Here is a 16,262-nt window from a genome sequence, read left to right as displayed (position 1 = left end):
CTCCTCTTGGGCCACGTTTTCCTGTGCCAGGGAAAAAACAGACGCCAGCTTGCCCCCCCACCCAATTCCCTCTCCTGCCTCCACTCTCACACCCTGAGCCTCGATGCCCCCCTTGCCACCCCTCTTGCTAAGCAACCACTGGGCAGGGAGCTCCTCTGCTGGGGAGGGGCTGCTCATGAGTGATCCGCTGTGTGCCCTCAGGCAGGATGGGCGTGGTGAGCAGCAAGAAGCAGGTCAAGGGGAAGGCAAAGGACCCCTGGAGCCCCGTGCCAGTTGGCGCCCAAAGCAAGGAGCCCCCGCCGCTGCCACCCCTGGTGAGTGATCCCAGCACAGCTGCTGGGTGCCCCAACCCTCGTCTGCACAGCTGCAAATGGGCTTGGGAACAGTGTCCTGGGGCGGGTGCCCAGCGAGCGCAGGGACAGGTGGGCCACAGTGGGGGACAGGCGGGTCTGGGTCCCCACACGCTCCCAGAGCACCTGACATCACTTTCCTCTCCAGGGATGAGTCACCTAGAGCTGAGGGGCTTATCCCCAAGCCCCATAGATCGCCCGATTTGGGGGGAGCCTGTCACAAGGTTCTGGTGTGTTCCCAAACCTGTGTAGGGACTTCTTCCTGGCGGCTCGTGTCCTGCACCCCTGCCTGACCGCCTAGTCCTGTTGGTTGGGGGCTTGGGGTGAGGCTGGAGCCCTCTCTCTAGCTCTCCTTCCCTTGGGGGACAAATCAGCTGGTCATGGCTTTATTCTAAGGGTGACCTGCTGGGGATGGGGATTGCTAACCCCACTTAGATAAACTAAGCAGTTCATCTATCTGTCTCTCAGTTTAGTACAGGGCTAAATTGCACAGTGGAATGTTTGTTGAATGAATAAATAATTTAATAGGGCAAATTCAAACTTGGATTGAGTAGTGGCACCCAAATCATCGGCTAGTAAGTAGCAGAGCTTGGAATCTTTTAACCTTTGTAACTTAAAAAAAAAGTCACATGTTTATCAATTATGCAAAAAGCGCACGGTCCATGCTCATTATCCACTGCCCCAGGGTACCGGGGCTGAGCTCTTCAGAGCTCCTGCCTCAGACACTTTGCATTATTTATACTGCGTTTATATTTTTGATGGAGTCCAGCTCTGCATACCATTTTGCAGAATGCTATTTTAAAACCGCATTCAACAAATAGGGAATAAAAAAATGTAACACTGTATGTCAAGTTAACAGAAGAATAAAATGAGCCCCGATGCCATCCCTTCTCATTGCCAGAGGGGAGGGTGGTGGGTCCCACTGAGACTCCCTGCTGCGCCCCTCCTCCCTCCACACACCCCGAATGTGCTTCTGCCTCCTTAACTTGCTTTTCTGGATTTATTCCTGAGCAGTGTTCACTTTCATTTTGCACGTTGTGACCTTGAGCTCAGGTGACTGGACGCACGTGTGTCAAGACAGGGCTTGGCCCCGCGGGCTCCTTCCCACCTGCAGCCCCGTGGGGTGTCTCTGCACTGCCGCCGCCTCTGTCCCTCCGCATGGTCCGCAGGTTGAGTCCCGCCCGTTAACAATCCTGGGGCCTCATATTTACCAGCCCCGAGCATCTTGTCCATGTGTCTTGATGCAAATGCCCAGCCGTTTCTCTGAGGACTACCCTGGAAATAGCCTTTTAAATAACTTTCCTTAGGTAAATACTCTCTTGCAGCAGCAGAACCAGGGTGTAGCCAGGTGTTCACACCTGGGCTCTTGTGGACGGTGAAGCCCCTCCAGCCCTGTGCGCATGGTCAGGGCGGTCCCGGGGGTCTGCGAGGTGGTGCTGGTAGCAAGGGAGATGCAGCAGCCCGTGGGGGATTTACCTGTGCAATCTCCAAAGACCCGTGCCCCAGACCCAGCCTGGGCCAGGCCTCGGGCCTCAAATGTGTTTCTGACCCAGGTCCTGTTTAATCACCTGACTCCTGCCCCCGCCGACCAACACCTGGACCAAGGTAAGATGGGGCTGCTGGAGCCTCTCGGGCCTTCCCGGCCCTCCCTGCAGTCCCTGGGGTCCTGCGGGGTGGAAAGAAGGTGCTCGGAGGGCAGGCTGAGGGAGGGGCAGGCTGGCCTGCGGCCCTGCCCTGCCGGGGTCCTTGCCCAGGACCAAGGGTTCCCTCAAAGAACTGGAGTCGGGTGGGGTTTTTAAAAGAGGGTTTCCAAACTCCAACGAGGACAAAAGGAAGAGAACCATGAGAAATCCAGGCAGCCCTTCAGATTCAGCCCCCAGCCTGAGGGGCAGCCTGGCTGGGCGCCCTCCACCCTGTGTCTTGTTCCCCACTTTCCCAGCCCCCTCATCACCCATGCGCCCTCCAGCCCTCAGAGCAGAGCGGAAACGTGCCATGACCCCGGCCTTCCTCAGTCGGGGCTCAGACCTGGAGGCCTCGTTAGGAGAGCAGAGCCCTGGCTTCCCACCCACTTCCATGCAACCCCCGGGAAGGCGCCTGGGCCAGGCAGGGTCAGGAACTCACTCCCCAGTGAGCACTGAGCTGCACCCCAACTGTGGAGGGGGGGGCTGCAAAGATGAGTAAGAGGAGGCTCCTCCCACAAGCGCTCAGTCCCTCGGCTCCAGGTGCTGGGGCAGGTGCGTGGCCCACCCGGGGTCCCCCATCCTGCTGCAGGCCCGGCGTCCCTCGGCTCCCTGCCAGGGGTCCTGTGTCCAGAACAGAGGGCCGGCGGGGCAGACACGGGAACTGCCTCTGGCCCGAGCCCTGAAGTTTCAGACCCGAAAGGGGCCATTGTCCGCTCCCGCGATCCCTCCTCCGGCCCGGGGCAGATGACCAGCCCAGGCCAGCCACGCTAGTGACCACCTGCGTCCCTCCCACAGGAAACCCCGGGCTCTCCCTCTGGGCTTTCCCGGAGGCCTTGGCCCCCAGAGTTCTTGACCCCCAGAGCTCTGCGGCCCTATTGAGAGGTTCAGGCCAAGTCCCAGATCCTTCTTCTCACAGTCTCTGTTCTGGGAACCACCAGCACATAAGGGCGTCTCCAGCGGGGAGCCCAGGGAGCCCCCTGACTGTTACCGGTCGGTCGTAGCTTCAGCTGCCACACTGCAGGCCACTCCCCTCCCGGGGGCAGAGCCGGAAGGTTCTGGTGGGAAGGGGAGGAGAGTGGAGGCTCGGGGCCCCCAACGATGAGGGGTCAACGTGGTCCCAAAAAGTGGGTCTGAGCCCCCCAGCCATGCGACTGAGCCTCTAGATCAAGTCCCTTACATGGTAGCCCTGTTCAGGCCTTAGGACTTGGACGCGGGGTGCAGAGGGAAGGGGGGGTGAACTCCACCCCAAGCCACAGCCTCTCTTTGCTGCTGGGTCTAGAGCCGCACTTCGTGGTTGCCCTGTATGACTACGCCACAGTCAGCGACCGGGACCTGCAGATGGTGAAGGGGGAGAAGCTGCAGATCCTGAACAAGTGAGCTTTGAGAAGGCTACCGGGGTCAGAGGCCATGGCAGGACGTCCCGGCCCCCGCCCAGCGTGCCTCCCTCCAGCCAGCACCCAGCCCAGGCACCCCACATTTCCTCAAACCCTAGTCATCCTCCTGGCGCCTGCCTTTCTAGCGTCTGTCTGAAGTGGTTTCCATTCGCAACTTCCAGCTCATCCTTCAAACCCACTTCTCATGCCACCTCCTCCATGCAGCCCTCCGGACGCCCACGGCACTTGCACCCTGCTCCATCACAGCTCTGGGTTGGAGCTGGTCGTGTCCATACTTGTCTCCCTTGATGGACAAGATCTCTCTGGGGGTCTCTCTGGGGGTCTTCCGCTTGTGTCTGTTTCTCCTTCTCAGAAACTCCTCCACAATCTGTTCTCTCTCCAGCACGGGCCTTGTTCTGTGGCCCCAGGCTCTGCTTCTGCTCCCGACATCCCCTCAATGGCCTTGAGTGAAGCAGGGCCAAGCCCTGATCTTTGGACCATCCCTGGGCTTCTGCTTCCTTTCTTCAGCAGCCCTGCTCCTGTTGTGGGGGCTCCTTGTCCAGCCTGACTCGCCCACTCAATTCTCAACACGTCCTGCTGGTCCAGAGGAAGAGACCTCTGGGAAGGCCTCAGGCTGGTTGGGCTGCTGGACAACCTCTTTGCCAGAGGCCATGCCCTCTCTCTCCTCCCCAGGACAGGAGCACCTGTCAGAGGCCCGGCCACAGGGCAACAGCCCAGGCCACCACCACCAGGCGCCAGTTCCCTGCACCCCCATCTCCCAGGGTGGCAGCGTCCCCGAGGGCTGGGAGTGCCCCGGCGAGATGCGGGTTCGAGCCCTTGCCCAGGCTGTTTTTCCTCCTCCCTGCAGCTCTGGAGACTGGTGGCTGGCCAAGTCCCTCGTCACAGGCAGAGAAGGCCTCGTGCCTAAAAACTATGTGGCCCAAGTGGAGACACTGGAAGTGGAGAAGTAAGTGGGTCAATGACGCCCCTTGGAGCAGAGGCAGGGAGCGCTGTCCAGGGGAGCAGGGAGGAGACACACAGAAGCCCAGCGCAATGCAGGAGAGGCCAGGGCTGGCGCTGGGGGACAGGCTGACCTGCCTCGCCTACAGCTGTGTGATGCTGGGAAGCCGCCCCCCGCCACTCCCCTGGCTCACCCCGCTCTCCTTGTTCCTCAGGGTGGCCTTGAAGCTAATGGGGAGGTGAGCACCCCCAGGTCCCTGTGGGCAGGGCTGACAGGGTGGTGGCTTAGAGGCTTAGCGTCAGCACCCTGCCCCCTACTTCCACACAGTGGGCCTGGGGCAGCCAGAGGCCAGGAATCCCCTCCCGTGAGTGCTGAGTCCCAGCACCCACGCAGCCAGGACAGGGATGGCCTCAGGATGAGCAAGAGGTGGCCCGGCCCCTGGATGCTCAGCACCTCGAGCTCCAGAGCAGGGCGTTGGAACCCCGGGAGTGCCTCCGGCCCCCCACCCTCTTCCCGGCCTTCCTCACGGGCTGGCTCACCTGGAGGCATCCCAGTGCCCAGAGTCCCGGTAGTTTGTCCAATTCAGGCCTGACCCCAGGAGGGAAGGGGTCCAGTGCGTTGTCCCAGGGCAGAGGCAAGAAAGCTCACGCAAATGCTGCTCGGCTCCCCTCCCGGTGAGTCCAGCTGGCGGAGCAGGAGGGAGGGCCCCCGGCCATTTCGTGCAAATACAAGAGCCCTGACTCTGCTGTCCTGAGAACAGGGTTACGGGGGGCAAGGGGATGAAACTTGAGAGGGAGGTTTGGAGAAGGGTTCCAGGGGCTTGGCCGCCTGAGCCTGCCGGCCCCTCCAGGTGGTTCTTCAGATCCATCAGCCGCAAAGACGCCGAGAGGCAGCTGCTGGCCCCCATCAATAAGGTCGGCTCCTTCCTGATCAGAGAGAGCGAGACCACCAAAGGTGAGTGTGGGGCGCCCCGGCCGCCATCTAAGGCCCAGTGGGGGGCCAGCCGGGAGCCCTAGCTCCCCCTGCTCGGTTTGAGGGTGCACAATCACACCTGGCTCCCGTGCCCTGGGTATTTAGAGCACTGACCCCGGGCTGACCTGGCAGCCTCCAGGAAGGTGGGGGCAGGAATGGGGGGGCACTTGTGAAACCCAAGCATTTGGAGCTGACGGAGTCCTCAGTGAGTCACCAGCCTGCGCCTGCAGCCTCCGACCCTTGTGGGGCCCGGCAGGTGTCCTCAGCGTTAGGAAAGCTCATCTCAAAGCCCAGCGAGCCAGACACAGGCCCGAGATGGGGCGGAGGACCCAGAATTTGCGAGCCTGAGCCGATAGGCTTTGGAGGTGCCTTTAAGGAGAACACCAGATGGCAAGAAGGTCTCAGCAATAGGCCTGTGGACAAGCCTGCTGGGGCCCTCGCCCCCCTGGCAGGTCCCGGGGGCTGGAGCCAGGCACCACACAGGATGCAGGGGGAGGCGGGTGGGGTGATGCAGCCAGCGGGCAGGCTGGGCGCTCACCTCTCCATGTTACTTTGCAAATAGGGATGAGAGAGGGGCGCCAGCTGGGGGAGGTGGGGGGAGGAGGGTCAGAGACTCCTGATGAGGCTGGACAAGGGCGCAGGGCCTCACCCGGGGACGGAGGCGCCCGAGCCTGACCCCTGGTGGGGGAGGGCGGAACTGCACCGGCGGCCTGGGACGGTGGCCAACTAGCAGGTGACCCAGACAGGCTTCACCCCCAGCTGCGCCTCAGCTTCTTCATCTTCAGTGAAAGGGGGGGGCGTCACATAGGACCCAGAGAGACAGGCACAGAAAGAAAAGTTCAGAGAAAGCACTTTCTCAGCTGGAAACGCTTGTCTCAAGTTGCTGTCAACCCTTGGCACCTGCTGCCTGGCAGCAGGCGAGCGCTAGCGCAGATGCCCAGATACGTAGATGTGTGTGTGCGTTTGAACAGAAGCAGCTAATATCTCCGCCCATGCACTGGGTGCGTGAGCCTCTGCCACGGCGTGGGGGAACCGCCAGCCTTTCCCGGAGGAAGAGGGGCGGGGCAGGGCGGGGCTGGGGGCGGTGGACATGACAGCAGGATGGACGGATGCGCCAAGCTTTCCAGCAGCCGCACATTTCTCTACATTCCCTGGCAAAGTGTCCCCCGGTGACCCGATGTCCAAGTGGGGGGACAGCCTGCTGGCCGCGAGCACCGTGTCCTTCCTGGCCTGTGCTTCCCGGTGGGCCTCTCCAGCAGGAATGTCAGACAGCGTCAGATGGGGCTGCCAGGGAGGGCCCCGAGGGTTGAGGTGGAGACAAATGGAAAGGTGACTCCCGGTGGGGGTGGTGGAATGGGGCGCAGAGCAGAACTGGGGAGCTTTCATCCCAGGCCCTGACAGGAAGCCCGGCCCCAGCCTGGCTCCTGCTGCGGGACTTCTCACCACGTGTCTTTCCTGCCCTCGAGGTTCCTTTTCGCTGTCTGTGAAGGACGTGACAGCCCAGGGGGAGGTGATCAAACACTACAAGATCCGCTCCCTGGACGAGGGGGGCTACTACATCTCCCCCCGGACCACCTTCCCCTCCCTGCAGGCGCTGGTGCAGCACTACTCCAGTAAGCAGCCCCTGGGGCGGGGCGAGGCGTGCCTCCTGTACCTCCCATCGCTGAGACCCCAGATGCTGTAGATCGCGGGGGGTCATTCTGGTGGGGGGGGCTACCCCATAGCCGGGCCCAGGGAGCTGGCGACTCCCAGCATAATGAGTCACAGTGGCCCTCACCTCCAACCCCCGGCCACCAGCACGGGCCTCTTGGAGGCAGGAGCGTGTCCACCGCAAGAGAGCAGGCCCGCGAGCCTGGCCTTCTCCCTGAAGGGCTGAGTGTGTGCATGCCGTGGAGGGTGGGGGGCTGACAGCGGGTGGGGCCCGGCTGGGAATGAAGTGTCCCCAGTGAGAGAGGCCCCCTGCGTGGTGACCCCCAGCCCGGCTTCCTTCACACAGAGAAAGGGGACGGTCTGTGCCAGAGACTGACGCAGCCCTGCGTGAGCCTGGCGCCTCAGAACCCCTGGGCCCAGGACGAGTGGGAGATCCCCCGCCAGACCCTGCAGCTGGTCAGGAAGCTGGGGTCCGGGCAGTTTGGCGAGGTCTGGATGGGTGAGTCGGGGCCTGTGTCCTGAGAACGGAAGGTCTGGGTGCGGCCGTGGGCCCAGGGGGCTCGGGGGAGGTGGGGCGGAAGCCGACACCCCTTTACAGAGGAGGTGATGGAGCATGCGGGAGCGGGAATAGACTCCCCGGCCTGCCTGCCTGGTCCCCCCGGCTCCTCCTCTGCCCGGCACAGGCCTTGTGTGGCCGTGTGGGGCCCTGGCCTGTCCTGCCAGCATCTCTAGCCCCGGCCTGGCAGACACGAGCCTTATTTCCACGCTGGAGCTGCCGTTGGGGGAGGGCCTGGTTGTGGGGGGTCGTGGGCGTGGTGGAGGTGACTGAGCGAAGGACAAAGGGCTCCACCCGGTCCTGGCGTGGGGCACGGAGGTGAAGCCGCCCCTCCCAGGGTCCAGTCTGGGGCTGAGCCGGGCCGGGCACCCGTCCCCCTTGGGTCGGGACATGCCAGCATGGGCCTGTCCCCCCGTGGGTCAGGGAAGCTCCCGGACGCTGCTGCCGACCGAAGAGCCGCCTCCCCCCCACCTCCGCCCGCCTCAGGTTACTACAAAAACTGCGTGAAGGTGGCCGTCAAGACCCTGAAGGAGGGCACCATGTCCCCGGAGGCCTTCCTGGGTGAGGCCAACCTGATGAAGACGCTGCAGCACGAGAGGCTGGTCCGGCTCTACGCCGTGGTCACCAAGGAGCCCATCTACATCGTCACTGAGTACATGGCCCGAGGTGGGGCTCTCGCGCGGGATCGTGGGGGTCCAGGCTTGGGGCTGTGAAGGGGAGACCGAGCAGCCGAGGGGCCCCCACAGGACACGCATCCCCTGGCGCCTCCTAGTCAGCGTCCTGGGGCTGGGGTGCCCCCGGGGGCAGGAGGGGAGGGTCGGGAGGAAGGCGGCTCCTCGCAGCCGTGTCCCAGGTTAGAAGCACCCACCTGCACCTTGGGGTGGCTGCTGCACCAGCGCTCTCTGGCACGGGCCGGGCCGGGGCGGGGGCAGATCGTGGCAGGTCGACAGGGCCTTGGTTGGCACCCAGAGTCGGACTCTGGCCCCAGCTGGGCAGCTGAGCTGTGGGGGACGCAGCACAAGCGAATGGAGCTCTCACGGCGCTGATGGACAGTCCACGGCGTGCCCAGCTCCCAGGGGGCCATGGGCTGGTCACCCCAGGCTCTGACCTCCCCCACCCTGGGCACACACTGCTTCCCGCAGGGGCCTAAGGTGCCAGGCCTGTGGTGTCATGAAAGGGCCACTGTGGGTCAGAGAGTAAGCTGGGGGTGCAATGTCTCCCCGCTGCCTCTTAGCTGCACCCCAGTTCTTAGGTGGCACCGTGGGACTGCATCTGTCCCCTCGGCAACCGGCCTCTCCATGTGGGAGTTTTCTTGCTCCCCTTGGGCCGCAGAGGACAATCTCTGCCAACAAAGCCTGGGGAGGGGGACTTGGTGGGAAGCTGGGGTGACACTTTCAGGGAGCAGTTGTGCTCCTGGTGCTCAGCCTGTGACCTCAAATCCGGCTGAGCCCTGACTTCCTAGGGCCGGGGAGCCGGGAGTCGCCTGAGGCGCCGTGGGTGGGAATCTCTGCAGAGCAGGACTCCACGGGGGAGAAGACCCGTCCCCTGTTCCGTGAGCTTGATTGCCACCCTTTCCCTGCTCCAGGAGGGGCAGCCCCCCAAGAGGCTGAGCCAGCCAGGGTGGGGTCTTTTCACAGAAGTGCAGTTGCAACTTCTCTTCCCCAGGCTGCCTGCTGGACTTCTTGAAGACGGACGAGGGCAGCCGGCTGTCCCTCCCTCGGCTCATCGACATGTCGGCACAGGTGTGTGGCTGCTGAGCCCAGGGGGGACTGAGAGACACCCTCGCCCAGCTGTGGCCCCAGAGCCTCCTCCAGGCCCCTAGACCCTCCCTCTAGGCCCCCAGGCCCCCTTTCCAGGTCCCGAGACCCTCCCTCTAGACCCCAGACCACTGCCCCTGGCCCTGTGGCTTAACAAAGTCCACTGTTCAGAGGTTGCCCCCTAAGGCATGGCTGGATGGTGAAGGACAGAACCCACAACAGTAATAGTTTCCATGTGAGACCAGGCAGAGGGCAGCCTGGCGGGGGGCCGGTGTGGCTGCCCCCGGGGTCGCCCTGCGTGTCACTCCTCCCCTGCGGGCACCTTCCTGTGTCTTCCTACGGTCCTGGAGAGATGCTCAGGCATGGCTGTCCTTCCCTCCTCAACACGCGCAGGAAGAAGGAAGGGGAATAAACCTGCCTTCCTCCCTTAGAGCAAGTCCCCCAAGTCACCCACTGCGCTTGCCCTTAGGGCCCCTGGCCAGACCCCACGGCCATGCCTAGCTGCGGGGGAGCCGGGAGCTGTGCTCCGCTCTGGGGTCATGTTGGATGAGCTGCTTCTCTGTAACACCAGGGGAGGGAGGGAGGACCAGGGGGGACCAGGGCATCATCATGACCCCATCTGACACGGCAGGCAGGGGTGTCGGGTTGTGACATCATTTCTTCCTGAGTCGGTGCCCACAAGTACTTTGTGTGGCAGTGACTGAGGAGGCCCATCCCACCCCAGGAACCCTAAGTCCTCATGAAGCCCTGGGGTGGCCCTGGCTAACGGACAGACATGAGCCTCAAGCAGGGCACAGACAGAGTCTCCGCTCAGCCCTGGGGAGCCCCCTCCCCTACACCGGGTACTGCAATCGCCAGACCTCAGCTGCCCCTGCACGGGTCCTCGGTGGCCCAGGGTTCCCATGCAGAACTTTCCAGACTGGGCGAAGAGCAAAATGGAGAGGAAGAATCTTTCCTCCCAGGATTTTAGCTGAGGCAGGAAAACACAACTGTCTGTTAGAGCAGGACTCTCAGCAGAAAACCTCTGTTCTGTGGTCAGCCCGCGACACGCGCGCGCGCACACACACACACACACACACACACACATCCGTTGCAGAGGGGAAAACTCCCCGGCCCCCCTCCCGCCCCGCCTGGCGCTATCTGCTGTGAGCATCGGCAGGAACTGATGTCCCCACACCTTTTTCCACTGAGGTGAGCGCAGCTGGTTCGAGCAGGCTGTGACAACGTCGCCGACATTCCTGCCGCGACCGGTTTCAAACCACAGACCACGACACGCCTGCTCACACTTCCCCCCCTCCCTCATCCTCCTGCCTCTTTGCTCTCCTAGGACCAGCCCTTGGGACATATTGGGGTGACCGAGGGGCGCAGGATGAGGAGGCCCCGAGTGGCGCCAGGTGTGGTGGGATGAGGGGAAGGCAGCCCGAAAGTCAGAGCTTCCCGCTGAACAGCTGCCAGACCCCGCTCTCGCCACGCCTGTGCCTCCAGGGCATGCAGGCACACACGCGTGCACGCACAAGGGTGCACACTCACATCTCAGTAGTGCACACAGGCATGTGCAGGTGCACGCTTGCCCCCCTGTGCACACACATGCATGCCCACGCACTCAACACCCCCGGGCTCCCTCCCGGCTCTACAGGATGACGGCAGATCCCTGCCAAGCCCCCTCGGCAGCCCCTCAGCAGCCCCCACCCCGCTGCCCCTCTGAGCCCGCCAGGCTGCCCCCAAGTGCCTGAGGCTCTCGCCTCAGAGCACTAAGCCACGTCCGCCACCCAGGGCGGCGTCACTGCTGTCCCACCTCCTGGACAGGCAGCCGGGGACGCCTGGCCTGCGTGTCCCCCTCGCGCCGGGCCTGGAAGCCCCTGCTCCCTGCGAGCAGAGGGGCCTGCCGGGTCTGCCCGGGTTCGCTTTCCGGCGGCGCTCCCTGCCCGCCGTTATGGGCACGGGAGTCGGCCAGGCGTCAGCTGCTTGGCGTGGCTTTGTAGGGCCGGTGTCAGGGCGCGCGTGCATCGGCGGAACGAGTGAGCGTGGAGGACGTGCCCGACGAAGCAGCGAGGAGCGTGGGGATCGGGGAAGCCAGCCCGGGCCAGCCCCTGGCCGGGGCGGGTCTGCGGAGGAGAAGCCGCCTTCTGCTCTGCGCGGGGCTCTCCGTGCGTCCGCGGGCGGGCGGGGGTCAGGCCTCAGCTGGGACGCCGTGCCTGGTGCCCGCGGCTGCCAGGGGGCCGAGCCCCCTGCTCCGTGCCTCCGTTGCCCCTGGTTGTGCACACTTGCCCGGGGGCTGCCTCCGAGGCCCTCACGGACGCGCCCCTCAGCTCCACCGCGTGCCCTGGAGACCCCAGGCCAGAACTGCTCCAGGAGCGGCGCTGACCCTGCCGAGAGAGGAGCCTTTCCTTCCCCGCCACCCGCGCCCCCGCCCGGCCCGAAGCCAACGCTGACCACCCACCCTCCGGGGTGAGGGCTGGGGCCGGGGTGTCAGGACCCTGCTCTCCCGGGGTCGGTGCCGGGGACGCGGGTGGGCACCGCCCTGGCTCGGAGCCCCCACTTCGCCTCTCACCGAGCCGTCCGCCCGCAGATAGCCGAGGGCATGGCCTACATCGAGCGGATGAACTCCATCCACCGCGACCTGCGGGCGGCCAACATCCTGGTCTCGGAGGCCTTGTGCTGCAAGATCGCCGACTTTGGCCTGGCCCGCATCGTGGACAACGAATACACTGCCCAGGAGGGTGAGCCCCCTGCAGCCTGACCCCCCAGGTCCCGGAGCCCCAGAGCGGCGCCCTGGAGCCGGTGGGAGGGAGCCATCCCGGCCGCCATCCCGGCCGCCATCCCGGCCTTTCCTTGCTTGCTCAGCAGCACCCCACTGCCGAGATCTGCCAGGGAGGGGCTCTGTGACCAAGTCAGCCCGGCCCACGGCTGACTGCAGGGTGCCTGTGGGCGCTGGGGAGCCTCGACTTTAAGCAAAAGGGTGTGTCAGACAAGCAGGCCCCCAACAGCCTGCTTCATCCGGGGTCAGCGCTGGGTTGTTCTCACCAGCGTTATAAGGAAAGGACACGATCCAAGGACCTCCTGTACCCACTCTTCTGAACATATCCCCACTTCTGAGGCACCCACACACTGAGGGCACTGGGGAGCACCCCAGAAAGAAACAGCCCACATTTACTTCCCCCAAAGTCTCCCAAACTCTCTGCTGCTTACCCCCCATGGAACTAGGGTCTCACAGACACACTATAGGAAAGGCTGCTCTGAAATGTGAACACCAAACCTCACACCCCAATCGGGGCTCCCACAAAGCACTCTGCTTTGCTTTATTAGGATAATTGAGGTCAGAATCCACTTTGCAAGAGGAATTGAAGTGATCAGATGCGTTTAAGCAATAGTGGCAAGGTGGGGGTGCCCGCAAGCAATATGGGGGTGCCTGGAAATAAGCACTATTAGCAGTGCGCGTGCACCTGTGGCTGAAGGTGAAGCAGCCACGTGGCTCGGGGAACTCAGTGCACGGGGTGGTGGGGGTCAGGAGAAAGCAAGGCGGTGGGGGTGTTCCAGGGCTGAGTTAGGTGGGCCCCAACGCCGGCCCCTCTGGGGGACCCTGCAGATACAACATTTTATGTCATTTCCTTTTGCAGGAAAAGGGTTTGCTTTTCTTTTGGGGGGCACATAAAGCTTTGGGAGGAAGGTGGAACGGCTCTGTCCCATGACCTGCCCCTGCGCGAGACGCACGGCGTGTCTGGACGTCCCCCTAGCGCCCCCGGGGCCCGCGGGCAGGGCTCTTGCGTGCTCCCCAGGAAGGTGTCACACTCGCGAGGCTTCCAGATGCCTGGGGGAGGGTGTGCACCTGGCAGGGAAGGCGGAGCCGGGCAGGGTGGTCAACAGTGGCTCCCTGTCACCACACAAGGCCATGAGTGGCCGCTCTCCCGGCCCCGATGGGACACGCGCTGCTCACCAGGGAGCCCCTGGACAAAGACGGAGCACGGACCTTTGTGTCCATCTTGTCCTTTCGTGTCTGCACACGCGGTCGTGTCCGAGGGCCCCGGTGACTCCCTGACCGCATCTCTGGGCATGCGGGGTGCAGGCCTGCCCGCAGCGGGAGGGGTCAGGGAGCACGGCCAGCCAGGCCTCACAGGCCGCCTGCTCTTCCCACAGGAGCCAAGTTCCCCATCAAGTGGACCGCCCCCGAGGCCATCCACTTCGGGGTGTTCACCATCAAGGCGGACGTGTGGTCATTCGGGATCCTCCTGATGGAGATCGTCACCTATGGGCGGGTGCCCTACCCAGGTAGCTGGCGTCCTCCTGAGCCCCCCCCCCACCGACGTGGCCGCTGCCACAGGTGTCAGAGTGGGGTCCCGTGCGTAGAGACCCAGGCGCGCCACTCTGGGCCGGGGTTCTACCCCCTTTCTGAGTGGTGCCCCCAGGCAACACAGCTGTGCCCCTTCCTCCAGGAAGGCCACTGAGCCCCCAAACCTGGCATGGGGGTGAAGGTCAGGGTATGAGCTGAAGTTCACACCTGCCTGGTCTGTCCCCAGCGAGGACGGCTGTGCCTCCATGGCCTGGCACGGCGGATGTCCTCCCGAGAGCCTCATCCTGATAAACCCTCCGGGCCGAGGCACAGCTGCCTGGCAGGGCCCGCTTCTTAGCCACCGGGCTTGGGCGGAGTGCCCCCTCTCCGTGACAGACACAGGCCATCCCCGGAGGGCCTGCCGGTGGAGGAAAGGTGAACTCCAAGCCTCCCTCCAGCTAGCTCTTCTCCAAGCAGAGAGCAAATTCAGGGTGCTGTAGAGGTGGCACCAGCAGCCCAGCCGGTGACCTGTGCAGGACGACGGGCCGTGCTCTGGGTGGCTAAGCCGCCCCTGGTCCCCTCTACTCCCAGGAATGAGCAACCCCGAGGTGATCCGCAACGTGGAGCGCGGCTACCGCATGCCGCGGCCGGACTCGTGCCCCCCGGAGCTGTACCGCGAGGTCATCGCCGAGTGCTGGCGCAGCAGGCCAGAGGAGAGGCCCACCTTCGACTTCCTGCAGTCGGTGCTGGAGGACTTTTACACGGCCACGGAGCAGCAGTACGAGCTGCAGCCCTAGGCATGCTGGGGGCCACAGCACCTCGCCAACTGGGGGGCTCTCCCTCCAGGCTAGCTGGAAAGGCGGACCAGGGCAGGGCGGGCCTACCACTCCCCGCGGCAGGCACGGCCACAGCCGGACTCCGGAGCAGGATCCCTGCAGTCCCAGCCTTCAGGGCTGTGTGCCCTGGGGCCAGTGACTTAGCCTCCCTTGTCAAGGAAGAGGCACAGTTGTACCTACCTCGTCTGCTCATCACGAGGATGCCATCTAGCCTCAGAGGTTGTTCAGGACAGTGCCCGCACACTCTTCAGGGTTTGTCCTAGTGGCAGGACTCCCCTGTGCAGGCATCACAGGTGGGGGGCTCCACTGCTCCCACCTTTGCGCACAGCGCCCCTGCAAGGGCGCCCTTTCTGCTAACCCAGAGGCAGGACAGGTGGGCAGCGGGGGGATGCGTCCTCCTGGGGATATGTCCACTGGGGCACGTCCTGCGTCCGCTCTGGGACCAGCTCCAGCACTTTGGGACATTTCTGTAATAAAGTCACAGTATCTGATTTCCGTGTGCGAGCTGGTGACGACCCTGCCAGCCGCAGACCTGGCAAGCATGGCTGGTGTGTGCCAGGGCCTCCCACCACCCGGTGTTGGCGTGGAAAGCGGCCCCGAGGCCCTGGCCGGCTGCACGGACACTCTGGTCGCCGCCTTTCCGGGGAGGGGAGCCGCCAGCAGGTGGCGCCCTCGTCTCAGAAATCTGGGGCTCGGTCTGGGCACAGCCCCAGAGACCCCCCAGGGGCTCCGCACTGCCCACCCACTCGCGTTTGAAGCTTGTGGTTGGCCGGGACGGACTGGTTTGTTTTGGGGCAGTTCCGTTTACAGAAAAGTAAGTGAAAACACCGGGAACCCTGCTCCCCTCCCGCACCGGGTCCTGGGATCCAGCCCTGGCGCTGGTGCGGGTGCGCCTTGGGCCCAAAAGCCAAGACTGACAACTGTCCTGGGCTGAAGCCCCCATCCACACGTGGGCGCACTTAGTGGCCTTCATTCCTAGGCTGGACAAATGGATAAAGGCTCGCGTGCCATTCGGTGTCACCCCAGCGACCCCCCAGGGCTCAGGACTGGGAGCAGAGTTTGGGGCCTGGGGAGCCGCTGGGGTACAGAGGTGAACAGGCAAAGGACACTGTAGCGTGTTTCTTTCTAGAGGCCTTTCCCGGGTCTGGATGGTCGGACAGCCCCGCGGGGAGGGCACCGTGGGGTCATCAGCTCCCTGGCGGGGCCATCAGCTCTCTGCCGGGGCCAGTGCTGGACCCGGGTTGGAGCCCGTTCTGGGCCCCCAGCGTAAGGGAGCCCAGCCCTCGGGAGCAGGCGTGTCTGCAAAGGTGGGTGGGGCAGGACCCCATGCAGTTCCCAGCGGGGCCCACATGAGGGCCAGTGGGGTTAGACTGGGGCTTGGACAGGCCTCCTCCAGGCCATCTGGGGTCCCAGACACTGAGCGGGGGGCCTGCCCTGGGGTGACAGGCGTTCCAGAGAAGCCCAAATGCCACATGGGCAGAGGCGCCTCTCGGCCTCCCGCTCCCTGGGTTTCCCTGAAGACGGTCCGAGCTGCATCCCGCAGGACGAACGCAGCTTCTCCCACCGGGCGCGCACCTGCCCGGCCGGCGCCTAGAGGCCATGGGGTCTGTCCGGGCTCAGGAGCATGAAGGACCAGGGCCTTGGAGGCCAGCTGGAAGCAACGGCCACTAGCCACCGGGGAGACCAGAGAGACCAGCAGAGACGGGGCCAGGCAGCGGCAGCGGCAGAGGCCGAGGCAGGGAGGAACAGAGGGGGCAGAAGCTAGACCCCCGCGGGCCCTCCCTGCCCTCCCTCCCAGGGCCAGGGCTCTCTCCTATCTTGTAAAATGAATGACGGCAAGATCTTTGGGACCCGATAG

General features: G+C 64.1%; 1 protein-coding gene across 1 annotated transcript; it reads left to right on the top strand.

Moving 5' to 3' along the window:
• Positions 1-206: 206 nt before the first annotated feature.
• Positions 207-14,365, top strand: BLK (BLK proto-oncogene, Src family tyrosine kinase; the record flags this gene model as incomplete). Its single annotated transcript, XM_084231527.1, has 12 exons — positions 207-314; positions 1,904-1,955; positions 3,312-3,405; positions 4,274-4,372; positions 5,217-5,320; positions 6,805-6,951; positions 7,335-7,487; positions 8,031-8,210; positions 9,210-9,286; positions 11,871-12,021; positions 13,436-13,567; positions 14,160-14,365. 12 exons carry the CDS (start codon positions 207-209, stop codon positions 14,363-14,365), a joined length of 1,503 nt encoding a protein of 500 aa, XP_084087653.1.
• Positions 14,366-16,262: the final 1,897 nt, after the last annotated feature.

Source organism: Talpa europaea (genome assembly GCF_964194135.1).
Source record: "Talpa europaea genome assembly, chromosome: 4".
Taxonomy (NCBI): domain Eukaryota; kingdom Metazoa; phylum Chordata; class Mammalia; order Eulipotyphla; family Talpidae; genus Talpa; species Talpa europaea.
Note: the sequence above shows the minus strand (reverse complement) of the source record. Positions and strands in the feature narration are given on the sequence as shown.